General features: G+C 42.3%; 1 protein-coding gene across 1 annotated transcript in view; it reads right to left on the bottom strand.

Moving 5' to 3' along the window:
- Window positions 1-19,856, bottom strand: part of prr7 (proline rich 7 (synaptic)) — a 31,172-nt gene extending 11,316 nt beyond the window's left edge. The window contains exons 1-2 of the mRNA XM_085173722.1: window positions 18,324-19,856; window positions 972-2,368 (exon numbers count right to left, since the gene is read on the bottom strand). Of these exons, the coding sequence (XP_085029848.1) occupies window positions 972-1,320 (349 nt within the window). The 5' untranslated portion in view covers window positions 1,321-2,368; window positions 18,324-19,856. The remainder of the gene's footprint in view (window positions 1-971; window positions 2,369-18,323) is intronic.
- Between the last annotated feature and the right edge of the window lie 6,933 nt (window positions 19,857-26,789).

Below are 26,789 nucleotides of genomic sequence, written 5' to 3'. Positions count from 1 at the left end.
AAAACAGCAATAAGGATCATTATTAGGTTATTTACATTATTATGTAAATAACAAAATAACTTAAAGCAAAAATTGGGAAACGTGAAGTCCGAAGTCTTTATATTAAGGTCATCAGTCAAACAATACTGTTGCTCTGGGTCTAAACAGAGCGCGTTGTGTGTGACGTCTTCTTTTGCGCATGCGGCTGCTTTGAGCGTTCACACTAGAGCGCGTTTGCTGTCGCATTTTATTTGTAGTGTGAACGAGCAGACAAAAAAATCGGATTTGATCAAAAAACCTGATTTGAGCATTAAGACCTGCAGAGTGAACGTAGCCTATAACTGCCTTTTCCATACTTCATGTCCCCATTAATTGATCTATTGCACAAATAACTTTTTGTGCTGTCAGCGTTAATCTCGTTAAAATGACGTTAACGCCATAACCGCATTAACGCGGCAAATCTCCGTTAGCGAGTGAACGAGGATCGCTGCGTGCGTGGGGCTGGATGTCGCTAACGCGTTAAGGAGCTAACCGTGCTAAGGAGCTAACCGCGCTAAGGAGCTAACCGCGCTAACGTGTTGACCCTGTGCAGCCCCACGATTAACGCTGACAGCACTAAATATTTTCTAAACTTTAATTTCAATGATTAAAGTTTAGAAAATTTAAAATTTAAAATTAGTTCTCATAAATGTGAAGCAAGTTTCTGCTGCAAGTCTCAGTCGCACTGACAGCTTGGCAAGATCCAGAGTTCATAAAGCCGTGACAGTGTGCGTGGAGAAGTCGGAAGACTGAATTACATCCATGAACTCTTTGTTTAACAGCTGATTAAATACTAAGATGTCACCAAACTCCATATTATTTGTTCGATACCACTGAAAACTACAGAAACTCACTTTTGCTCTAAGTGGCCGTTAGAGGAACTGCAGTTTTTGAAACCTGAGGTTGCGTCTTAGCTCGCGAGCGTTTTGTCACCTGTGAAATAAAATGATTACCTGGCATGCTGACCCAGGTCGCTTGAGGCAATGGATGGGGAACAGGAAGCGGAAGAGGAGGCGACAGAGTCTGAGGAGGGCTGAACTGTGGCGGCTCTCTGGGCAGCTGTGGAGGCTGTTGCGGCGGTGGTGGTGGAGGAGCAGCAGGTGGGTATCCGGCGGGGTGGCAGCTGAGCGGCTCCATCTCTACAGCACGCAGACACTGCTCCCTCAGCCTCTCCTCGCGCCGGCGCTTCAGCCGGCGCTGCAGGAAGCTGCAGAAACAGCAAAGCATGACGACGAGGGCCCAGACCAACCAGAAGCCAGCAAAACAGGCCAGGAAGGTGTAAGTGCCCTGCGACATCACCATGGCGGTGACGGGATGCGCAGCGAGTTCCCCCCAAGACAGGAAGAGAGGATTTCAGATGGGCGAGTTCAGCGGTCGTCTTGAAACTCAGCAGATCACTTAAACACGGGTCGAGTCACAATCCTTCGCCAAACATCAGGTGGCTTCAAGTTTCTTATTTAAATGTTAAAGAAAAGTGTGACAAGACCCTTCAAGCCTGAAGAAGTTACAAATCATGGGAGGAAAAAAGATTAAAAAAAGAAAAATCCAGTAAAATTCAGTAAAACTGAAGCTTTTCTGAAACACAGCAGTGACATGGCTCAATATTTAGCCGCGCTCGTTACGCTTATAAAAGGCTGGCAGGTGATAAAAGCTTCGACAATAAGACGTATAATCACACACATTAGTGTCCTAATTACATAAGATCACTTAGAGATAAAATAAATCAGAGAAACTGAAGAAAGCAGGTGGAAAATTTAGATTTTTGTTCTGCATCAGCACCAAAGTCATTAAAAAAAAGTATAAATAAATCTTTGTGCTTTAAAAAGTAAAAATACTGAACATAAACATCAGTAATCAAAACCGCCTTCGTCTCTGTTTGTGAGTCTCCTCCATCCGTCCAGATGTTTCAGATGATAACCCTCTGCTGCCTGAAATACGCCTCATTTAGATGGAAATCTGTGTGGATCCCACACAGTCACACACTGTTATTCCAAATGACTACAGATGAACTCCCCGGTGTTTCCACTGCAGCAAACCTCCATTTAAATTCTCCGAAAGGCTCGAGCAGCCTGCTTTCAATAATCCTCCCTCTCAGGAAGCTTCTGCTTCGTTCCTGCTGGAGGATAAAGTTGTAACGGTTCCGTCATTGTCACATTTTGAAGCCGATTCTAGAACTAAACCAAACGGAGAACGTTTTCCGAACCAAGGCAACATCCGGTCAGAAGCACTAAAAAGAAACGCGGCAGTGTCTTTGTTCACGTGAAGTCAAACAGCTGGTCCCTTCGGGGCCGGGGGTCCTCAGATTTCTTCCCCTTCAGATCACAGCTGGACTCCTCGGCCTCACGCCGCCCTGCAGAGACACACGGGAGGCCTTCGTCAGGACAAAATCAGGCAACATTTTCCACACAGTGAGAACCGAGAGCAGGAAAAACAGCTCTGAGGCTGGGCCGTTATAAATGTCAGCTGCTCATGCAGGATATAACACCAACATCGGGGGTCCAAGTATCAGTTTCACACTTCAGAGAAGAAAAGACCTTCACAGAGGTGAGATATGCAGAACGAGACAGGATCACTGGGAGTCGAATAAACACGTCAAATAGAGAATTAATTTATTACTTCAGTGTAAATCAGAAGACTGTAACAGACCTTCAAAAGCACCTCAGCGATAAACATGAAAACAAATGTTTAAATTCTGGTGACTTTCTACATGAGTATTTAAGAAAAATGAGAACGTCACACATTTAATATTAACACAAAAGTTCATCTGGATTTGGCACACGGTGTAGTGATGGTAAATTCAATTCTTTTTACTGAATCGAGTTTGAATGGGTCACTCACCAAAGTGAATCGGATTTTTTGAGTCATTTGAGTCACTGAGTCAGTTGCCCAGAGAGTGCAAAAAATGTACATTTTCACTCAAACTTAATTTATTTCTCTTTTCATGTAAATCCTACTGCTAAGCTGAGTGATTGAAAGAGAAAAGCAACTGTTTTTATAGATCAAAAAAGAGCAAAAAATTTTTTATTTATTTTATTTTATTTGTATTTTCCTCAAATGTGTCAAATATATATTTTTATATATATTTAAATGTCCTTTGAGCTGTGAGCCAGGGGGCGGTAATGCGCCTTAACATTGGTTGCCAACCAAGAAGAAGAAGAAGCTGTGAGCCAGGAGGGAGGGGGTGAGTAACTCAAATGTGCTGTTAGCATGTTAGCTGAGCGATGCTACTGTGAACCAAGGAGCTATGCGATTGTTAAGTCTGACGTCACTAGCCGTGTCTGGGCCTAAACTCCGCTGCAGGTCCATATGTCAAACGATCACTGTGGCATTACTGAGAGTTGAAAAACTGTCTAAAGTCTTTCATCTTTAATAAAATGATCAGCGTTCTGCTCTACCAGGTGTAACAACTGAGTTTAACATCCAGGCATCCATGAAAACGGAATTTATGACATTTAACGGAGTTAGAAGTTAGCAGGAAGTTAGCTCGCTAGCTTCCATCTAAATACAATATAGCATGTCCTGACTGCGGGGTTTTGGAAACAAATTAAAACGTACAGCTCTGTTATCACTCCAACATAAATGAAGACAGAAAACTAAACAGCAGTGACGTTTGTAGGGTTACTGAAGTTTGGCTAGCTGGTATATAATGATGTGCTACGTGACCGCTAGCGACAAGCTATGTTAGCATAACATAAACAACTAACTTTTTTCCCACTCGATAAAAGTTAACATGAGTGTTCTCGGTGGTCAGGAACAAATGTAATCGCATGGCAGGATGCTGTAAAAGGACCAAACTTCAGCCAGGAGAACGACTGAGATAATCCATCCACAATACGAGGTTAGTCATTCATATACTGCTGCATGGGCTGGGCTGTAGTTACATCCTAAGGTTTTAAAAACTGAGCTTAAATAAATGATTAGCGGTAATAAAAGCAGACGGAGGTCAACGGTGATCACTGACTGTTTTAGGAGCTTTTTGAGATTAAATAGAAGAAAATACAAAACATTAAACATGTTAACAACACAAAAGCATATTAAACGCAGACTACTTTAGGCCTGGAAGTAGGATTCGTCACGTCATCACTTAACGACCGGATAGTCTTGATGTGAGCTTCTACTCAGGGTTTTTTCTTCCAGTTCAGAGCAGAAAAGTTTTTGTTAAGAAACTGGCTGTTTTTTTCCACACAATTTTAATTTTAAGTTAGATATATTTCTACTAATGAAATTAGCTTGCTAACAGCAACAGGGATGAGTCAGTGAGTCAGTTGGGCTTGTGAATCATGATTCACGAGTCAGTAAAGTGATTCTTGAGTATTGAACGATTCGTTCATGATTCGCACATCACTAACACGGTGTCATATCTGGGGAAACACTGAGGTCAAAAATGTGATATATTCTTTAGCGTTAACAGCTGTGACACCCTCACCTGGTTGGTTTCTTTCACAGACCCATTACCTGCCTTGTATGAGAAGCTGTGTGTAAAAAACTGTTTCTGCAGGCCTCCAAATCTGCTGCCAGAGATCAATCATCCAGATACTTTAGGAAATTCAAGCATCCATGTTAAACTGAGCTCCACGTCTGAGTCTATACGCACAGAGCCACAGTACCAGAAATATACCCTAAAACATCCAAAGGACCTAAAAGCAGATTTGTAGATAATTCAGTGCTAAAACGGCCAATAAAGTAGGACTGTAGGGACCTGAAAGTCTTCCCTCTAGGTTTTTCCAGGATTGTCTCTGATGGTCGATGGGAGGCATTTGACATGGAAATATAACTTAAAAATAACGAGTTTAAACCTTTTTATATAAACATATAAACACATTACTGTAACTGAGTGATTGGGGTTTCTGTGCATGAACTTCTCTCAGTACACGATTAGTTTTTTTAGAAAGCTCCAGCACATCGATCCCACGCTCATTCCTGCAGCTGCTGAAGGTTGCAAACTGAAATCATGATTTTCCCCTCACTGCGATGACAGGAACAAGTAAACAAGTCGTTCCCAACAATGATGCAGACGCTCCTTTGGACATGTTGTTCCTTCAGATTTCACACTTGGCGAACAGAAGATCCTGCAGGGCTTCGTGTCAACGACCCCGAACAGACAGACAGACGTTAGACGCAAACCTCCATCTGGAGAGATCTGACTAGGAGAGTACTGCAAGATGGTAGGAATGTAAAAAGATTTACTGTGTTAAGGAAACATTTTTCAGTAGTGTTACATCAAAAAGGGTCTTTATGAAATGAGGGTAGGATGAAGTCATATGTGGGTATTTTGGTAACTGGTGCTTTTTTTAAGACTGCCTTTTTATTCCCCTTCCTGGTTCATGGTGCCCGCTTCTTGTGGAGGATTTGCTAAGTTTTAATTTTTACCAACTTTTTGGTTTCTTGTTGGGTTTTTTTCGATATAAGCTCAGTGTCATCTCTGTTGCTTTCTTTGTCCCCTTCTGTCTACATCCATGTTGCATCTTCTTCCTTTTGCCCACTTCCTGTTTTAGATCGGTAATTGCTTTTCTTTCTGCATCTTGTGTCTTCTTCTCTGTTTCTGTGTCTCCGAGTAACCAAGTTCTCTCTTTTGTACTTGTCACCCCATCTTACTCCACCTGTTCCCTATTCCTGTTTCTAATTCTAGAAGAAGGACCTGACACGTCTTTTTGTTACCTTTGTTCGATTGTCACTGAATATTTGTTTTAAAGTGTTTTCTTGGATATTTTCAGGGTTATTTGATGCAAAAATCAAAAAGTTCTTGAAGGATCTTCTCGTTTATAATAATATTCCTGTAAAGCGGAGTTCTGACGACCCTATGCAATCAGAATTTGGTTTTGTTTTTTAGTTATCTTTGTAGATTTTTCCAAAATGATCCATTTGATCTTTATCCAACATTCAGAGTTAAAGTTACCACCAATAATTTAGACCTTAGAGGGTTTAAAAGGCCATGAGACATCTGAAATTGTTTCCAAAACCTTGCATTGAGAATCTTTTCAAACTATTACCATGCAACATTTGGGAATGTTTTAAAAGAAGAGTTTATAACCTGAGGCTTATAGTGTCAATGAAGTTCAACAAATCCAGGCCTTTATTGCTTTAGCTGGCTCAAAAAAACCTAAAACCCCAGTTAAATATAAGGGACGTCATGAGTGTGTTGCACTTTTAGCAGTGACGGGGACGTGGAGCATGACGTTAAGTGCAGAATTAAGACAGCATGGGCAGCCTTTCAACGATTATGACCTATATGGATGACCACCGCACTGCCTTTATCAACCAAGTTGCGGCTCCTGAAGACCATTGTTATACCGACGGCACTGTATGCAGCGGAGACTTGGAAATCAACTGCAAAGATCAACCGCCATCTTGACGTTTTCCAACAACGTTGTCTTCGACGGCTGCTCAAGATCACATATCGGGATCGCGTTACCAATGAAGAAGTATATCGCCGTGCGGGAGTAGAGCCGCTCCATGTCCAAGTCACCAAGCGTCGGTTCAGATTTGCCGGTCACATCCTTCGGCTACCGGACCCGAGACCTGCCCGTGTCGCGGTTCTGTGGAACCTGAAGAATGGAAAGAGACGGCGAGAAAGACCTAAAATAACATGGAGGAGGACTTTCCTTGAAGATTTACGTTCAGTCGAACTGTCATGGGATGAAGCAACAACTGCTGCGATAGACCGAGTTCAATGGCGTTCTCTTGTCGCCCGATGCGCCGATCGGCGCGGGAGGATCTAAGTCTAAGTAAGTCATGATTGTGGTTATCAGCTCCCATTTCACTCTACTTCAACACAAAGTTGATCAACTACTCCAATCAGTTACATTATCAGAGGAATGGTGAGAGTGGCGTGTAAAGAAAGGAAAATATACCAGTAAAATCAAAAACTGTAGAAAGTTGTTTGTCTGGTGATTTGATCACAAGATCAGGGCAGCTTTCACTCAGCCAACTGTCTACCAATTTAAAGACCTCTAGTAAAAAGTGCTTTCACTGCTCAAATTGAGTAGAAAGCACCACTCCATCTACGATCCTGTGCTGCTCTTTATTTTTAACATAACAGCTGCGCCTTAAAGCATTAAAACGGCCCCATAGCCTAATAAAGGAGAAATCACTTTTGTTCAAAGTGCATTTAACTTCACTGACTCTCAGGTAACACCTCGCTAATCTGTGTTCTAGCAGCTCCAACTGTGTGAAACAGACTTGGCAGCAATTTAGGAGCAAGTTACTTCTTTATGTTTTTAAAAGAAAGAAATCGATGCCAACTGTAAACTGTTGTCTCCACGTGTGCACTGCAGTCATTAACAACAGGATACATTTCAATTTTCTACAGTTAATTTCACATTTCTGGGATAAGTCTGTAACTTACATTCTTTCCATTATATTACAAAATGTTGTAGTTTTACTCTTGACATCATGTAGTTAGACGTTAAAGTAAATTTGAGCATTTTAACACGAGAGTCTGTGTCTGGATGCATGCTCAATCAATCAGGTGTTTATCAGGTTGTTGCATTTACAGCAGGGGTAACGTTTAAGCTCAGCTGACTGCAGCTTTCCCAACCTTATAAACAATATATACCAGCAGCGCTGACTAACAATGGACCGTGAGTATTGATCAGCGGCCACGAGTAGCATTCACAGAGAGTTGGGGAGTGGCTGCACCATCATTGTAAGATGGTGAGGCTTCCTGCTCAGTTCAGTGATGGTCTTTCTCTTTTCATGTAACTGGCCTCCTCGACTCGCCCCCCAAACCAGCGTTCAGCACGTCTACATCCTTATGTTGTGCCATCTACCTTTGGGCAGACCAATATTTAGCTTGGGGTGGGGGATTGAAAGCCACAGATGTAATGTTGCGAAAGAATGCATGTCAGCTGTTTGATACTCCTGACAGAGGGATCAGGAGAGGTTTTCGCTTAGGCAGCAGTTTGCCCGTCTCTCCGGGGTCGCCTGGAGCTTTCTTTAGGGGCCTTCCCAGCTTTGACAAATGTCCGGCTGAGATAACTACATTTACTCTGGGTCTTTGTGATATGATGATCTGCTCCCCTGTCCCCTGTTGTAGCATCCTGATAACACCCGATTTTTGCTGCACTGGAGGAAGCGAGTCAAACCTTAAATACGTTCCATTTATGCTGGTTTACACATTACTGATGGAAATGTCACAATCTAAGAAAGCCAGCCTGTCATTTCTCATTTCCTCCCTGATCAACTATAAGTGTTTGCTCAAATGACCAGGATCAACTTTCTGGGAGAGTCACTGACTCACTTTTGTGTGGACATTAACCCTTTAAGACCTACCATAGAACCAAGCCTGCCAGAGCTTATATTATATGTTTACATGCTGTGGAGCCATTTTTGGGAGCATTTTAAGTTGATATACATCAATACAACCATTATAGCCCAAATTTTAATAATATGTTTGCATTAAGTGCATAGTAATTACATAAATTGCAAGAAAGTGCAATAAACTACAAAAAATTGAAAATCGTTTTTGTTTTTTTAACATATATTTCTAGTTAGAGAAATTTAAGAGGCTTATGCCTCAAAACTGTAAATACAAAAAAGTTGCACAAAATAGTTTCCCACCACAGGAAATTTATTTTAACTGTCTTCATAGTTTTATTTTTGAAATACACCAATTTTTATACACTGCAGGAAAAACGAAAATAAATATTATAATGCAAATTTGCAAAAAAGCAGCATATGCATCAAAATAAACTATTTCCAGCAGTGCAATATGAGTCCTAAGCATCCCAGAAACGACACAGAAAGTCATAAAGTCAAATATAACTTTTAAAAACACCAGTATAGGCTCATAAGGCCCTGATAGTAAAAAACTACATTTCTGCAAAATGACGTCACTTCCGGTTTCGGGCAGGACATGCGATAGTTCATGTTGATGGACGTAGGAAGTGTTACAAACAGCTGATCGGATCGGCAAAGCGTGTTTCTGGAATATTATGTTTTTGTTGCTGCAAGTGCTTTTTATGCAGTTTTTGCAAAGCTATATGTGGAAGGAAACTGTGACCGAGGACAAGCTGATGGCATAAGATGTAAGTACAACTCCTCCGGTTTCATATGCAAAATAAAATTATTGCGCTAGCTCACGTGGTTGCAGAGCTACCGGGATTTAAAAATAGTTACGCAAAACAGAGCGTGCCTGCTCTGACCGGCTTGAAAGGGTTAAGGGACTGCAGATTTTGGCACTTAGCTTGTTTTTCTTTCTTTTTTTAAACAACTGTAAATGTTTATTATGTCTTGTGTCGCTCAACGTGTTTTATTGTTGTGTTTTTGTGGTTGTTGTACTTGAGAAAAACGACAGAGAAGAATGATGCAGTCATAAAGCGATTCTCAGGGACTTCTTCTTTCTCTCCAGTCAGAACGACTCCTGTGGGAATTCCTCTCACTTTGAAATACACTCAGCAGTCGGGATTACCTCATGAGTCTAGCTAAAGTGAAAAACATTTCTGACTTCATCATGCTGCGTGAAAAAACATCTAAATGAGCTAAAGGTTGAGGGCTGTGTTTTCTTCTCTGAATCGGACACTTGTGCTAGATTACCGTTTCATTTAAGCCGTGTATTTTCCCTCCATCCTACAGCACCTTTGGGAGTCGCACCCTTGTGTCTGTTGCAATTTAATACTGTTCAGTAGCGGTGATTCATCAGCTGAGGGCTCGATGAGGTCGCACAGCCACTGATATTTCAATCTGCTGTGAGCGCTGATATGGTAGAAAGGCTTTGTTTACTCCCCACGCTTCCTGCCTGTCCGACACAGTCATCAAAGGGAAGCGATACACACTTGAACCTCCACCTTTACACCTACAACAATACACCTAACACTATTTTTATTTGCTCTTCCTTTTGTCTTCTAATGGCTCTCACTCGAACCACAGCCTGAGATGAGGCTGATCTCCGGGAGCTGAGAGGCAGTAGTAAAAGCACCTCTTTAAAAAGAGATGTTTCCAGATAATACGTTCTAATTGTGCTTTTATCTGCAAAGCTGTTACAACCTCGACGAGGCAACTTGAGTGCACCGTCAAAGCCGAGCAAATCAAAGTGCTTCACAGAGCGAGGGAAAAGAAAGCAGCTCATTAGATATTTCATTTTCCATCACGGTTGAGGTTTGGTAACCGCACATACGCGGCCTTTCTGCGGTGCAATTTAAGTAGAGCCTGATGGAAATATGATTTCAAGGACTGATATCGATATTTGGTGATTTAGAAATTCGCGATATTGTCTGTTTTTTTTCCTCAGACGCATGAAAATAAAAACACTTGTTATTTGTAGTTATTTCTGAGTAGTTACCCAAATGACAATAATACTGTTTTATTGGTTCAACCAGTTGTGGATTTCTTGTTTACGCTTTGTCCGACTGCTCAGGTCAGTTACTCTTGTAGCGCCCAAACATACGATGTTAACAGGGAGGTGGGAGAGTGCGCTGCTAGTTAATAAACTACACAATATCAACACTAACTATAGTGTTTCCATTAAACAGCTGTTATAAATGCTGATGCTGTTATTGGCCAATATATGAGCCCCAGCTCTAACTTTAAGTCATATTCTGAAAATTAAACACTTTAAGAATAACAGTAACAAAAACAATATCAGTGGTTTTAACCACATTTTTTTTAAAATGATACATTTATTATTATTCATAAATAACATTTCTTTGTAAAATTATTTTATCTCAATTTGTGTGTAAGACCTTGGGCAGATTTATTAATTTATTATATCAGCTAATGGCACATGGCATAAAGTCACATGTCTTAATAATCACACTTTCCCTCTGATAAACACTTTGATTATATTCTCTCATTGTGTCAGAGTTTATTCACCACCTACAACAATGTTAGATCCACTTCAAACAAAATGCACTAATACTAACAGCAGCTAACAGAGGCTAACAGCAGCTAACAGAGGCTAACAGCAGCTAACAGAGGCTAACAGCAGCTAACAGCAGCTAACAGAGGCTAACAGCAGCTAACAGCAGCTAACAGCGGCTAACAGCGGCTAACAGAGGCTAACAGCAGCTAACAGCAGCTAACAGAGGCTAACAGCAGCTAACAGAGGCTAACAGCAGCTAACAGAGGCTAGTTGCAGTGAACAGGCACGAGTGTCACTGACTCATCGACTCGTTTGATAGCCTTCTCTAAAACAAACAGGAGTTGACACCTGGCTGATGTAAACAGTGGACTAACAGCCTACATTTACTATAGATAAATTGCCATAGTTGATTGTCCTTCATCAGCCACTGTAGGATGATACACTTCAATTGGGGAGTAAGAAAACAGAACAATGACACTAATACTAGCTCTGTTTGTACACCAAGCACACATGATGACAGATCTCAGAGCCAGCAGCAGCTTGTCTAACATGCTAATAAAGACCACAGGTTTATCCATAATGTGCATGTCCAAACAACCAGCTGAGAGCTTCTCACATTGACAAACTCTAGCAATTGTTAAAAGGAGACGGACACTCCCTGGGGAATGCAGCAGTGGCCCAGTGATCAAGCGGCATTAATTCTGCTTCCAGAGACAATAGCAAACTGTGGCAGTCGTATAATAATATATTCAAACGGGCATTAGAGAAGCTTTACAGCTTGAGATAAAAAGAGGCAGATCGCATTAGGTATGTTTCAATTGATATCTCTTTTTTTAGATTTCACTGCCTACCCTGACACAACACTAATGAAAAACAGTTATGAAATACCTACGGATGCTGTAACTAAACGTTTGCACTTCCTCAGAGGTCACAAGCTGCTCTAAATTCTTAGCCGTCTATCAAAACCAGCTATGTAAACGTTAATAAGGGTTTAAAAGTGCAAACTCATAATTGTACTACAAGCAGTCTGTTTGAGAACAGTCAAAGCCAAAAAAGCTCTTGTTGTCAATTTCAGCAGCTGAAGACTTTCCAGGAGTTAGGAAGATTTTCTAGCTTCTGGAGCTGGAAACCTTTCCTGAAAAACTGCAGCTGAGGCATGTGAGCATCCCACATCAGTTTAAACCACTTTAGCTACTTCATAGCTGGAAAGAGTTTAAACCACATCCCCCAACATGAACAACACAAAACAATCCTCATCTGCAAATGCTGCCATCATCACTTCACTCTGCAAGCACACCTTTCTGCATCTCTGTGCCTGTCTTTAATTCCATCTTTTACCATTTATATAGCACAACAGTCACCTCAAAGTGCTTTCTATTGTAAAGTAAAGACCTTTCAATTACACAGAAACAACCTGAACATTTAGACAGTCCCCTGTGAGCAAACCCTTGGTGACAGTGGGAAAGAAAAACTCCCTGTTAACAGGAAGAAACCTCTGGCAAAACCAGTCTCTGGGATGGGCAGCCATCTGCTGCAACCGGATAGGGCTGAAGGGAGGGAGACAGGAAAAATCCTTGGAAATCTTAACAGTGAGACAACACTGCCACCAACAGGTCAGACTTTAAATTACCAAACAGTTCTCATTGAGCAATTTTTTAAAATCGGAAAGAGAAAAACTAAGGCGTCAAGTATGCTGTCATCATCTATTTTCCAAAACTGCACAAAACCAGGTGAAAATCATGTTGGAGAGCTGGAGCAAGGACAGAAGTAAAGATCTGCTACATTTGCTGTGGTTTTGAATCTGACCAAAGTCCAACAATGTCAAGAAACAGGTCACCAGCACATCTGGCTATTGCTTGTCACTAATGTATGTTGCAAGCAACGCTTAATTCCTGGAGTCATAAAATGCATGAAGGCATTCAAAACATGAACACAGAAAGACTGAAACATTCACGAGTTCATTTGGGTGAAAGCTTGGGTGTCATTCTTGACACATTATCTTTTAATTCACATATCAATAATGTCACACGTGCAGCATATTTTCAACTCCGTAATATCAATCGCCTCCGCCCTTTCCTCACTCCTCATGCCACTGCCATTCTCGTCCATAATCTTTTTATTTCTCGAATTGATTACTGTAACTCACTATTATTTGGCCTTACACAAAAATCCATCAACAAGCTCCAACGTGTCCAGAATTCTGCTGCTCGTATTATTACTAGGACTTCCTCTACCCACCACATCTCCCCAATCCTGAAGCAGCTTCACTGGCTCCCGGTTAAATTTCGCATCCATTTTAAAATAATCCTTTATACATTTAAGGCTCTTCATTCTCTCTCTCCACCAGACCTCTCCAATTTAGTACAGATGTACTTCCCATCCCGGTGCCTCAGATCTTCATCTTCTCTTTCTCTCTCTGTTCCTTCCGCTCGTCTGATTACAATGGGGACCTCAGAAACATTACTTCATTCCCTCTTTTTAAGTCCACCCTCAAAACTCATCTGTTTAAAATTGCTTACGTTTAAACCTCTGTATGCTCTTAACTTTTATCTGTTATTTTTATTATTGTGTATATTTTCAGTTTTTGTGTTTTTATCTGTTGTACAGTGTCCTTGGGTGCTTTGAAAGGCGCTATTTTTAAATAAAATGTATTATTATTATTATTATTATTATTATTATTTCTACGCTGTGACGACACACTGCACCCCGCCTTCCTTTTGGCTCACGTGTGTCTTGTTTGCAGGCGTTGGAGAGGCGGAGCTCCCGTTTACAATCAGTGACACTGGCAACACCTGGGCCAGTGAGCTGGGACTCTATATAAAAAGCCTTTAGGGCGGCGTTTTGGTCGGCTCTGAGACACCAGGTTGGACTCTGGCTGCGTTAGGTTTGGTTTTTGCTTTTGACACTATTACACACATCACTGTTTGTTTTTGACAGTAGGGTTTCTTTTCTGTTTCACTTGCTTTAAAAGAATAAAGCAGCTTGGGATACATTCCTAACCATGTCTGTGGTTTAATTGTCATGACCGTACGGCTGTTCGTGACAATGCTCTAAAAGCAACGTCTAAATTTGGCAAAATCATATCTGGTCTAGTTTTAGAAACGAAAGTGATCATGTGCGATTACAAATAAAAGAAAAAAACCCTTCAGGTATCCTGTTAACATGGAAAATTCCTCCCAGCGTGTATTTCCAGCTTTAAGATTTCCAGCTCGGGTTGATCTCTGTCAGGATTCAGTGTTTCTGCTTCAGTAGGTCACGCTGTCTCCTCTCAAAGCAACACATCCGTCGTCACTTTTCACTCAAACGTCCCTCATGATCACCGGATCCACATGCTGAGGGTGTCGGATAAAATCTTAAGACCTTTTTCCTGGAAACGAGCGGTTTTTCCTGCTGGTGTCCTTTAAAAGTCTGCAGCACTCGCATTTCTCAAAGGTCACTGAGAGAATGTGGCTGAAAGGACAAATGAAATCGTGACTATGAGGTGAACATTTTCTGCTTCATGTCTGTTTTAGAGACATTTTCTGACTGTTTTTTTTTAACCTAAATTTTTTCCTACAATTTGTGTAAGCAAGTAAACAGTTAGAGCTGTTTATTGCTGTTTCATGCCCTACAGATCACCACTATCAAATCTGAATATCTCCACAGGGTTAAAGGGCACTTATCTGCTTTTCCTTATTTCCTGTCATACAGAAACTGTATGACTTCAAATAAAGTAATCATAAAAGTAATAAATAATAGTAGTAGTAATAAAGTAAAAATAAAGGAGTCAGTCGATCCACAAGTAATCCCTGCGAGCCAAAAGCACAGACTGCTCACTGACCTGCTCTTCGATCTGCATGATGTCATAGAGTGGGGCTTTCCCTAAGATCACTTTAGGCACAGAAGCCCCACCCCCTTGCTTTTAAAACATTCTGTTTATGAAGAACAGCAAATTACGAGTAAGTTGTATTTAAGGGGGAGGAGCTAAAACAGCTTGTTTCAGGCTACGTCCACACGTACACGGGTATTTTTGAAAATGGAGATTTTCCGTTTTCGTTTTAAAAAATAATCCCGTCCACACGTAAAGGCAGAAATGAAGGAAAACGCTGCTAGGAACATGCCAAAGCAGCAGGTGGCGATATATTCCTAACCGTGTAGAAATGTTGGCCAATCAGAAGTCTAGAAGCCTCGGTGGGAAAAAGTAAACAAAGCTGGGGCATAGAAGCAGAACCGAGTGGTATGTGTGGAGGGACAGTAACTGTGTGTGTATATGTAAGCATTTAAACACTGCAGAGACAATTAACAGTAACAGTATTGTAGAAATTAATTTCACCGAAACAATAACGTGGCGCACAGTGTGACGTCAAAAAATGCGCACACCTTTGACGCTGCGTTTTCTCCGTTTTCTCCGTTTTTCTCGTCCACATGTAAATGCAAAAACTGAGTTTTCAAAAATATCCACCCTGGCCGGAGTTTTTAGAAATCTCCGTTTTCAGTGACCAAAAACGCCGTTTACGTGTGGACGAAAGGTGCAAACGCATAGAAAAATCTGCGTTTTCAAAAATGTGGACGTAGCCTCAGAGGATGAACTGAGGGGATGATTATTTTGAGCTTTCAACCATAATAAGCTATTCTAGGAGAGCCCAAGAATAAAACCACTGAGGTGTGAGCAGAGTAAGTCCACTGAAACAAAAAAGGCCTGTTTTTGGTTTTTTGGGGCCATAAACCAGCTGAGTCACTTCTAAGGACCAGCCTGAGTCACGACTGAGGCTGCAGAGCAGCTTCACATGCAGATGCTTCACATGCTCACTGAATACAAAACAATCAGACGTCACATACTAAACACGACGATGGGGTACTTTACGTCTCCGCAGCTCCACAGGTGTCCAATCAGGCCTAATGTTGCCCTCGTCTCGGCCTCAGCAGCAGGTTCCCGAGCTCCTCGGTCTGATAAGAAGGTCTCTGCCGTATTCTGTTCGACGCCTTCTTGCTGTTTGTTGTGCGGAGGGGCTGCACGTTGAAACCAATTTAAATGAGCTCTGCTTTGATCCCGTCTCACCGGTTTTGTGTCCATAATGAAGCAAACTGCACATACCGATGAGCGTCAGCTCGATGCATTTGTACTTCAAAAGGCCCGCCTCAAAACGACGCGAAACACATTAGTAAAGCTGCAAGTTTCCATTCGGCTCATTTTATCCAGAGGCAGCACAACGACAACAACACGAGGTCGAGACTTTCTCGCGTTAGAGAGGAAGCTTGTTGGGAGGAATGACTCTGTGCAGTCAGTGAATGCAATCAAGTCCAGAAATGAGAAGTTGCCTCTTACAATAATGCAAACAAATTCATCTCAATACCATCAAATTTAGAAACATCCAGAGTAAAAATTAGTCCAAACATTTATACCTCTAAGCTGAGCCGTTGTAAAGAATTATCAGGCTGCTCCCTGAAAAGCCTCAAGTTGATCCAAAATGCTGCAGCAGAGTACTGATGGGGCCTAACTAGCTTCTCTTTAATTAAATCCTGAATTTAATTCTAAATCCTTCTCCTGACAAGTCTGGGACAAGCAGCCCATGTCTGTCTTAAAGACCTCACAGGAGCTTATCCCCCTAATAGCTCGCTGCTTTCTCTAAAAGTAGAAAGGGAGGCAGAGCCTTCAGCTTCAGGTCGCTCTGTGGGAGCAGCTCCCAGTCTGGGTTCAGCAGACATTACTCCCTCGTTACTGTTCACACTACGATTGAAGCTTTCCTTTTAGGTCGGGCTGGATCAGGTGACCCGGAGCCCTGCTGCTATTGGCTCAGGGTGCTGGTTGTTTAGTTTGTGTTTTTTTTCTGTCTCCCTGACTCCGCCCCCGATGGGTGCCTCTCCCTGATCCTGCTTCTATTATTGTCCTCTTCCTGTTAAAAAGGGCGATCGTGGCTCAAGAGTTGGGAGTTCGCCTTGTAATCGGAAGGTTGCCGGTTCGAGCCCCGGCTTGGACAGTCTCGATCGTTGTGTCCTTGGGCAAGACACTTCACCCGTTGCCTACTGGTGGTGGTCAGAGGGCCCGGTGGCGCCAGTGTCCGGCAGCCTCGCCTCTGTCAGTGCGCCCCAGGGTGGCTGTGGCTACAATGTAGCTGCCATCACCAGTGTGTGAATGTGTGTGTGAATGGGTGGATGACTGGATATGTAAAGCGCTTTGAGGTCCTTAGGGACTAGTAAAGCGCTATATAAATACAGGCCATTTACCATTCTTCCTCCCCGGAGTCTCCAAGTGCTTCCTCAGAGTGGATCACCTGATTGTTGGAGTTTTCTCTCTGATACTGACTGTTGATTTGATCTGTCGCTACATGAATTCAACTGAACTGAATTAAACTTCAGAGTAAAGCCAATAATAAAGCAGAGTTTGTTTGTGATCGTTGCTCCCCTCAAACTGTGAGCGAGCAGAGCTGGTGTCTCAGTCACACCTGTTACCTTATAAAAACAAAAACTGTGGCAAAGTCCAAATGTATATACAGTCTGTGGTGTTGAGACCAAGAGAAGTGAAAGTCATTTAAACAGTGCAGTAATAATATCATGTCCATCATGACAGTCCAGAGTTCAGAACATGGAGAAAAACTACAACAAAGCTGGTCAGTAAATATAAGCACTGAGTCCTCTCAGCTGCTGAAACGTTCCTGCCCTGTGATCATTTAGGGAAACTAAATGCATCCCAACTTACAAATCTAATTCTTCTTCTTCATTCAACTGTTCGTCCATCAGTCGCTGCTCAAGCTTCACTTTAAGCTTTCTGCGATAACGGACACATCTGACGTCAGTCTGGGTCATTTATAGCACAGTTACAGCACCAGGAAGGGCTCTGTGGATGTAGCCCAGGTGTCACAACACACCTGAAGTTTGGCCAAATAAATCTTCACAATCGTTTATTCATCTGCTTATAAATCACTGCACCCACGTGACCTCTAGGCCCCCTAAATTGGACCTTCCTCTCAAATAGAGGACACGTTTTAGGGCAGCAGGTGTAGGTGTCACCAAGTAACTGCACCTGCTTCTTCTTGGCCACTTTTGGCGTTTATGACTCACTTTGCGCACTCCAAAGTGTTCAGTGGGCCAGATGTGTTCCAGCTGTCACCCCTGACATCGAGGCTGTGTTAGGTGGAGCTGCGGCTGATCCGAAGCAGTCCACGCTCAGAGCTACCTGTGCGTCAGGTGCAACCATGTGTCGCTAAAGAGGCTCAGAGCGCGCAGCTGGCGCTAAAAGTGCGCGGGAAAGTGTTTGTTTTGTGTTTAGTGACTCTGCGTTAAGCGCAGTCGTGTCTGTGAAATCATCCCCAAAACACGCTGATCGGTCTCCACATTACGCAACCGCTCAGACGCACTGCTGCTCTCCAAAGGTCTCTGCTTTAATTCCCCAGCAGCAGGAGGGACCTTTGCAGAGCAGCTCCGAGGAGCACCGATGCCAAAAACACGGGAGTGTCTGCGCACAGACACGCCAGAATAACGTGACAGCGCAGGTAACAACTCCACATTATCGGAAAAAAAACAAACTCACCTTTAATTCCTGCGCTGGTTCCGACGGGCTCCGCTCACTGAGCCATTCAACTTAGAGTCCACAATTTAAAAACCAAAAAGGTAAACACAGTTTCTCCTCGGTGAAGATGGGAGCTCCTCCGCTCCTCTCTCCTCTGCCTCCTCCCGGCAGCGCTGCGCGTCGTGTTTTGGACGTCAGGCTGATAAAAAAGAGGTTTATCGGTTCACCTTGACATCCTGGCTCCGCCCTCCTCCTCTCTCTCCCTCTGTCTCTCCTTCACTCAGTCCCTCCCCTCCTCTCCATCAGCGGAGCAGCAGCAGGAGTGTTTCGTGACTCTCGGCCCAGCAGTCTGTCTGTCTGAATGATGAGAATACAAATCAAGCTGCCGGGTTTTTCCAAGGACGCACGAACTGGCAAAGGAAGACAGAAGGAGGAAAGGAAGGAAGGCAGAGAGGCGTAAAGCGTTAGAGAGACGTTTCCATGTCAGACAGTTTAAACTGGGTGGATTTTACTGCTGTGGGGTTTTCTCAGACTCATGCAGGAGAGTCTGAGGAAGACTGCACCTGAGATCCAGCTGGAGGAGTGGAAGCAAATAAAACACAAGCTGCTTAAAATAAGTTCAAGTTCCTCACAGCATGCCACGGAGCCGGACCGATATATCAGCAGATATATGCAACATATATCTGCTGATATAATAGCTGATAACTATATTAAAAGTAAACATGTGAAAGAGAAACACCCTTCAACCAGTGTGAGGGCTGTTGTTGCATAGTTTGTCCACCAGGTGGACAAATGAACAGGTGTTTGCTGCCCCAAATATGAAAACCAGCTGATCTGAGCAGAGACTGAGAAAGAGAGCATATTTCTCTCATGCTGGCTTATCAGAGAAGCACTCACATTCACTCGCACATTCACACCTATGGGCAATTTACATTTTTTAATTAACCTATCCCCACATATTAGTAAAACTAAATTTTACTAATTGAGTCAGGCTGAGCGTGAGCTACAACTTATTTTGACATTAAAACTAAATTTCTTTTAAACTGCACTATCATGTTATCTGAGCGAGAAGTCGTAAATAACGGCACATAACAAATGTTAAGGAAATCTTTGTTTCATGTGTATGAAAGAAAAAATATCGGCTGATATATCGGATAGCTAAATCACCAAATATCGGCATTAGTCTGAAAAATCCTATGCCGAGGCTCTAGTACACAGTGAACCACAGGCTTTGAATAAAAGATGAATTAAAATAAGACGTCAGGTGTCCTACCTGTGCATTTCCAGCCATTTCATCTTCTTTATTCTAGCCAGTGGTAGCTAACACCATTGTCCTTTCTCATTTGTTAGCTACGTCACTTAGCATGAAGTAATAAGATCAGCTAATCCATCCAAACTATTAGGGGCTGATGCTAACTTAGCTAATGATCTAATTTGAAAGGTTACATCACAAACTAACCCTCTCTGGATTAATGCAGCGTATAACTAGCATGCTAACCATAGCTTCCTTGCTAATATTATTGCTAGCAAACTCATATCTAAGTGAAATGTTAACTGGCTAGCTTGCCAAAAAATAATTCACCAGATAACATGATCCAGCATTTATTTATAATGTCAAACTGATGGATAATCAAACACTTTTTATTTTAGCCATCAGTAAGTCATGTAAGTATAGTTGTATGGCTAACATAACTTCTGTAGCAACAGTGAACTCAGAGACAGTTAGCCAGCTAGCTGTAACTCAGATACACAAGGTGTACCTGATAAGCTTTGTCATTACATCAAGGTAGCATAAAGTCTGATGTACTGCAAACAAGGCTGTTTCAAAGTAACATGTGTTATGGTAAATGTAGTCCCCAGTGTTTCTGAGGCTTGCATTTTTAAAGCAGTGTCCTGTGAGCTGAGCAGTAACTTAAATTAACTCAGTTGTGGTTTCCTGCTTTTAATATTTAACACGATGCTACAAACCAGTGAGTTCGTATCCGGTGACTGTTTAACACACCTGCACCTCCTGAACATTAAATATTTACATTGTCATTAGTGGTAAACTTACCTGTAAGGCATCAGTGTGCCGTCCGAGTCCATACATAAAAAGCTCCAGCTAACATAATGGCTCCTCTGCATCAGTGGTCAGATTTCAGGGGCTGAGCTCAGACTACCTGCAGCTCATTTGACTTTCAAACTTCTTCATTACACTAGATTCAAATCACATCTAGCATGCTGCATCTCTAGTTAAAAATTTCCAGCTTCTGAGACAGTGTTTTGTGCCAGTTTTCCTACTGAACAACGAGTTTTCCTTATTTCCTGTTCCAGTGGTGGCTGTTCATGTTAAATATGGGCAAAGTTTCTAATACCGAGGTTAGTTTGTGCACATCCCTGTGAGCTAAAGGCCAGGCCTTACACTGCTCTAAATACCCAACTTTACACGGTTTCTTTTCTATCATTGCACCTATGTGATGTCAGAGAGGGGATATACCCAACTGCTGCACCAAGAGCCCCAAATAATTATTCATAGCAGTCTTTTCAGTCTCGCTACATTGCTGCCTTTGTTGGATTTTAGTGAAATTTCATGCCTTTCTTTTTCCTCTGTTATAAATTTTATCCCCACCAGAGATGAAAGGCAAATACCGGTGTGGGCCCCCGAGGGCTGATCCCGGGAGGAGAAACAAATCGCTTTGGAGATCTGTTATGAATAAAGGAGCAGCTGAAAGAAGCTTCTGACTAAGTTACTCTGAGGTGTGTTGGTGTAAATTATGTAAATTATGTGCGGTGTGTATTTTATTACGTGCGAGACTCCAGGGACGTCCGTTTAATTCTCTACATTGGAACTATTACGATACAATTTCAACTCTACAACATTTTTATGTTATCAGAAAGTGTCTTGAACATTCCTTTATTACATTTTGTCAGAATCGTTACTTTCTGGCAACAGCAGCAACATGAAGGGTAAGGGGCCCCCTCAAACTGCCACTTTTAATTGATCCTACTAGATGTGCACCCAGCATCCACTGCAGGAGGGGCCCCCTGTTCATTTTTGCCCAGGGTCCCTGCAGACTCTAGAATCTCCACTGCTTCCCACCACAGATGTGAGCAGAGGTCTTACTGGGCCCACTGCAGTCAAATTGGATCAAATTAAAGATTCGTCCTCCCTCCATCGTTTGTGTTCCACCTGTGCCTCCTGACTACACCTCCTTCATCAAACCTCCTCGCCCCTGCAGATACATTTCAGGTGTTGTGACCTTTCAGTATTCTGTACAGAGACTGATTTCTGGGTTATAGGCAATAAAAAAGCCTGCTTACATCTGGTTTTCCTCTTAATGATTTGAGTTTAGCTTCTTTTTATTTTGGCTTGCAGTGAGTAAAGTTTCCTCACGTAGACTTTCCAAAGGAGGTGCTGAGAAGTCCTTTATGTGCGAAGGTAAGGATGGAGGTGGATTAAAGATGAGGAGAGTTGCACAACAAGTTAAAGGCAGTGACTTTCAAGAAACCTTCAAACCCATCACAGGCCTTCTGTTGCAGAAAAAGGAAAAAGAAGCGTCTTTGAGGGCCTGGTGATTGATCTTTGAAACGTGTAAACACCAGAAGAAATGCACAGCTCCTACGTTCCTGCTTCCACGTGCTCAGATATTTGAGGCTTTGTGCAGCCCAAACGGCCCCTCATATCAGTTTTTGCTCCCGTTTAGATGTCCTGCCTTTACTGTGTGTGAACTTCTGCAGCGTTGATGATTGTCATGGTCCTGCGGCTGGAGTTTTATACCCCTGATTGTTTTGTTCCAGTCCTTCGTTCTTTGTGGATGTATTAGTTGAAACATCGCTCGATGGCTCCGTCTGTTGTGTTTTCCCTGAACTCCTGGATGAGTTTAGACTCTCTAGGAAACCAGGAAAAGAGGGAATCGTCTACTCTGAGACTGGATTCAGTGACTGCTCCTTTGCTGGTTGCACTCATTTCCATAAACAGGTCAAACAACAATAGTGTTACATAAAAACGTGAGGTTTCAGCACAAGATCTTGCAATTTGAAACCACCTTTAATCAACCGTGTCACTGATTAGTCGATTAATCAGCACAGACTAGATTTGATTTTAGACTTGCTTGTTGCTTCATTTCTTTCTATTACTTCCTGTCAAAGTGGAGCTGAAACACACAGCAGCTGATTGGTTCATAAAAGTACAAATCATCCAATCAGAATCAAGAGTCCTACAATCAGCACACACACACACACACACACACACAGATAAAAACACAGCCTTTGATGAGTAACTTTCCTCCAGCTGGTCCCTTCAAGAGGCTTTTCAGATGAACACTGAGTCTGTTGTCTTCATCGCTTCCTTCGTCATAAAGATCAAGCTGTTCATCTCACACACACACACACACACACACACACACACTGACCCTCTCATAGCAGAAATCCTCAGTCTTTTCTGGGAACAGAGTATTTCTGATCCAGTTAAAGTCTTTGCAGAGGTGTCGCGCGTCTTTTCCAGCTGCTGTTAGCGGGAGACGATCTGGAGCTTTGTTTCACTGTTTTCTTACAAACACACGTATCTGTAAGACAGTCTGCGTGTGCGTAGGAGTGCGTTTTCAGTTTGCTTTTGTTTCCTGCCATCAGCACTCGGAGTAGTAGGAGGTTTTTATTGCTATTGTTGTCATTTTTTTCTCTTTCTAAACCGAACTGAGGCCTGATAGCATGTAGTTCACCAACCTGTCGCTCCAGTGGGCAAAGAGCCTGGAGGCCACACTCTGAGACACAAAGGAACTAAAAGAGGCTGTCATAGAAACCTGTTAGTATCCCCCAAGAAACCAGCTGATTTGTAACGGCCTCTTCTTTCTGAAACTCAGAGAACATACTGGAGTTTTAATCACCAAGCAGTGATGGTCTTTACCAAACAGCCGGCTGTGTTATTGGTCAGATAGCCAATTAAAAATGCTCCAATAGCACAAAAGGCCTAGCAGATGCTACACCTGCTTGGGTTGGCGCAGCAGTCAGTCCAAGCAGCCGTGCTCAGGTATCCAGGCGAGTCATGAAAAAGTTCACCTCACTCAGTAGTTAAAAAGTGTTGCTGTAAGAACGTATTAATGCTTTAAAGTTGGCCATTTTCACACAGAGTCACTTCGGAAGCCTCTAGTGGATATTAAAGGAACTGCAGTTTTTTAAACATACTTCACTTCCATTTGGTTATTTGCTGACTATACTGCTTAAAACATGGTGTTCCACAGGGCGCTGTTCTTGGACCCTCACCACTTTTAATGCCGCTTGTTTAGACACTTCCATGTTTCGGTCTCTCCTCTTTAGCTGTAACTCACGTTTACAAAGGTAAAACATCTCCACATGTTTGTGTAGGCTCTCAGTCATCCAGGTCACGCAGTCTTAGGAGCTTTAAAAGGAAGTGACTGGACTTCAGTTTTGTTGAAGACGGTTCACCTCTGAGCCAAGAAGCTTCAACAGCTCTAAAACATTTTAGAACGGAAGAAGTGAAGTCGCCTTCTTCTTAAACTTCATGACTGTTCTGCTCTTATACACATTTGCAAGATTGCAAGACATTTTGTCCTGCTGACGGGGACCTCCCTCATATACCGGAGTAATGAATAAACAATTACATATTTGTTTTTTTACTAACTACAATAGTATTTGTGTAGATTTTTTGTGAATTAACAAAAACTTTCTTCTGTAATTTTACATGTTTATTTTTTATAATTTAAGCCCAAAAGTCGTGCTGACAGACTTTTTTCATTTACTACAGCTGCATTTCTTTATCATGTGCTAAAATTGAGACATGCTGTTGACATTGTGTTTCTTTTTCTTGAATAGGAATATCGTGAATGTGCAGGTAAGCTTACACTGAGAGAAAGGGGATTTTTAATGGTCCGGCTCCGGATATGAAATGAGTTTGACATTCCTGCTGTAGAGGTTTCCTGGACCCAGACTTTTGCATGGTATGTAACTCTTCAGCTGAGGTTTCTCAGTTGAATGAGCTGTCCAATGAGCACCATGACAACACTAATGATTAACCAGGCACTAATCCACTGGCAGAACTAAATCAAGCCTCCCATGATCGTATACAATTGGCCAACTGAAAGTTTGGATAGAGACATGATACAATCTCACCACTGAATATGCTAAATTTTTATAGTTTTATTAGATTTAGTTAGTTTACAGTTCTGGTTACAAAGTATTTTATAGGACTGTGTAACCTCGCGGTTCCTCTTAAAGCTTTGGGTTGGGTAATGTGTGGAGGATCTGTTGCAAACACGAAGGTTTCATTATGCAAATCCTCATTATGACAAACAACACTTTCTGTTTGGGTATCAACACGTGGATTTCATCACCTACACAAGTCAAACTGAACCGTGTGAGACCGTGTTTAGACAAATGAACAATCTGCTGTTCCATTGTGCTGCAGTTTGTCCCGTCCATATTTTGTTGTGTCCTGTGGTTTGTAAATCTTAATGTAGTAAAGTAGTGACCTCCTCATTTCTTTGCATTTTGCTTCCAAGGATCCAGAGTTACTGATCAATTTTAAAAACTGGCCTTGAGTAATAGCTCTGGGGGCTTTCTGGGTCTTTAGAAGGGGTGTTGAACTCCAGGCCTCGAGGGCCGGTGTCCTGCAGGTTTTAGATCTCACCCTGGGTCAACACACCTGAATCAAGTGATCAGTTCATTACCAGGCCTCTGGAGAACTTCAAGACATGTTGAGGAGGTCATTTAGACGTTTAAATCAGCTGTGTTGGATTAAGGACACATCTATAACCTGCAGGACACCGGCCCTCGAGGCCTGGAGTTGGAGACCCCTGGTCTTTAGTCACTGGTTAGCGAAAATCACCCCCCACCATTGGAAGTCAGATGGAGTGGAAAGAAAGTCAGCTGTTTGGATGAATCCTGAGAAAAGTGATGTCAAAGAGCGCCTGATAAATAAAAAGACCAATGGGCTCGTCCACCTGTTGTTCTTCTCCCGTAACCTGACTGCTAGCATCATGGCTTTGATGTTTCCTTTGTCATCACTCTAGTGACGAGCTTTGTTTAGAGTTTATGTCCCCGACTGTTCCTCGCTCGGGCTCAACATCATGTTTAATGCAGTCGTGTCTTCTTCTGTGTCTGTTTCGTTTTGGCCTTTACGTTATTTCCTCTTTTTACCATAAAAGTAAGTTGTTTGTTTTTAGTCCCTGATTTTTCTCTTACTGTCAGCTCTTCTCCCTCCTGGTCTTTGTTCAGTAATTAGTCTTTAGTGTATTAACAGCCCGCTCTTCCTGTTGCCTTTTGTCAGAGCTAAGTTTTTATATTTTTTGTAGGCTTTAACACACCACACTACTGCTCTCATGGCTTTTTATTCTCTGTTTCTTTTCTTGAAAGCAATAAAAATGCTGGTTGGAGGCCAAACTGCTTTCTTGGTCTTTCCTATTTTCTCAGCAAGTAAATCTGATTGCTCTGGATCGAGGAACTAAGAGGCTCGCCTGCTGGGAAACAGAAATGTTTCAGGGCCACGGCTCTCCTTCCAGTTCTCTGTTAGAAGCCTTTAACAAAAGCTCATTTTACTCTTTGGAGAAAATGATGTGGGCACATCGAACCGGAAATGCCGCTGGTGGGATTTCAAAAGTCTTAATAAGCACATTGTTTGCCTCCTAAACCTGAAGGTGAGTTTGTAGCAGGCTGTGAATGAAAGTGTGTCGACTGTCATGAAATGTATTTCTGTGAGAGTACAGGACGCCACAGCATTACAAGCCGCTTTATGGCATCCTCCGTTTTGATTTGGGACGTGCAAACACGTTCTTCTTTAACACACATCGAGGTTTCCATTGAGATTCATCTCTTGATATCTGGTCATCGCTTTGAAATGGGCGCCACGCCATCAGCACAAGGCTTCATAAATCAGCTTCTCTGTGAGGAAAACTAAAGGACATGAACACTGACTTATTTCAGTTAGAACCAAATCTGCGCTGCATTTGCAAAACGTACGTTTTTGTCGAGGAGCAGGTGTAAACGATTATTTTAGCTGCTCAGCTTCCTTCACTCCTGCAGTTTTCATTAGTCGTCGACCTTCACTGGAGGAACTCGTCAGCGTGAAAGTCGTGCATATTAAAGCGCGAGTCACTGAATTAATAACCTCCGTTATGTGAGTTTGGTAAAAGTTTCCTTATGAAATGTCAGTTTTGAAGATCCCCTGGAGGTGATTTCATTAATGCCGCGACTGAAAGATAATCAGCCTTGTTTCTCTCCGGGATGATTGCAGCCCAGAAGCTCTGCTGCGTTCCCATGAGGCTTTGAGGCAGCTTGCTGGAGGCAATGGTGCATCATTAGTCCTGGTTCTGTATTTTCCATTTCATTGAGCTGTTTTAGTGTAAATTGTTACATTTCTGACAGTTTGTGATTCTATTTTTTTATTGAACTGTTATTTTTCATGAATCACCTTTATATAAGTAAAGCATTATTTTATTATAAATACTATAGGGAAGCATATTAAAAACATAATACTACTAATAAACTTGGGTTTAT

The sequence above is a fragment of the Neolamprologus multifasciatus genome, chromosome 10, assembly GCF_963576455.1.
Source record: "Neolamprologus multifasciatus chromosome 10, fNeoMul1.2, whole genome shotgun sequence".
Taxonomy (NCBI): Eukaryota; Metazoa; Chordata; class Actinopteri; order Cichliformes; family Cichlidae; genus Neolamprologus; species Neolamprologus multifasciatus.
Note: the sequence above shows the minus strand (reverse complement) of the source record. Positions and strands in the feature narration are given on the sequence as shown.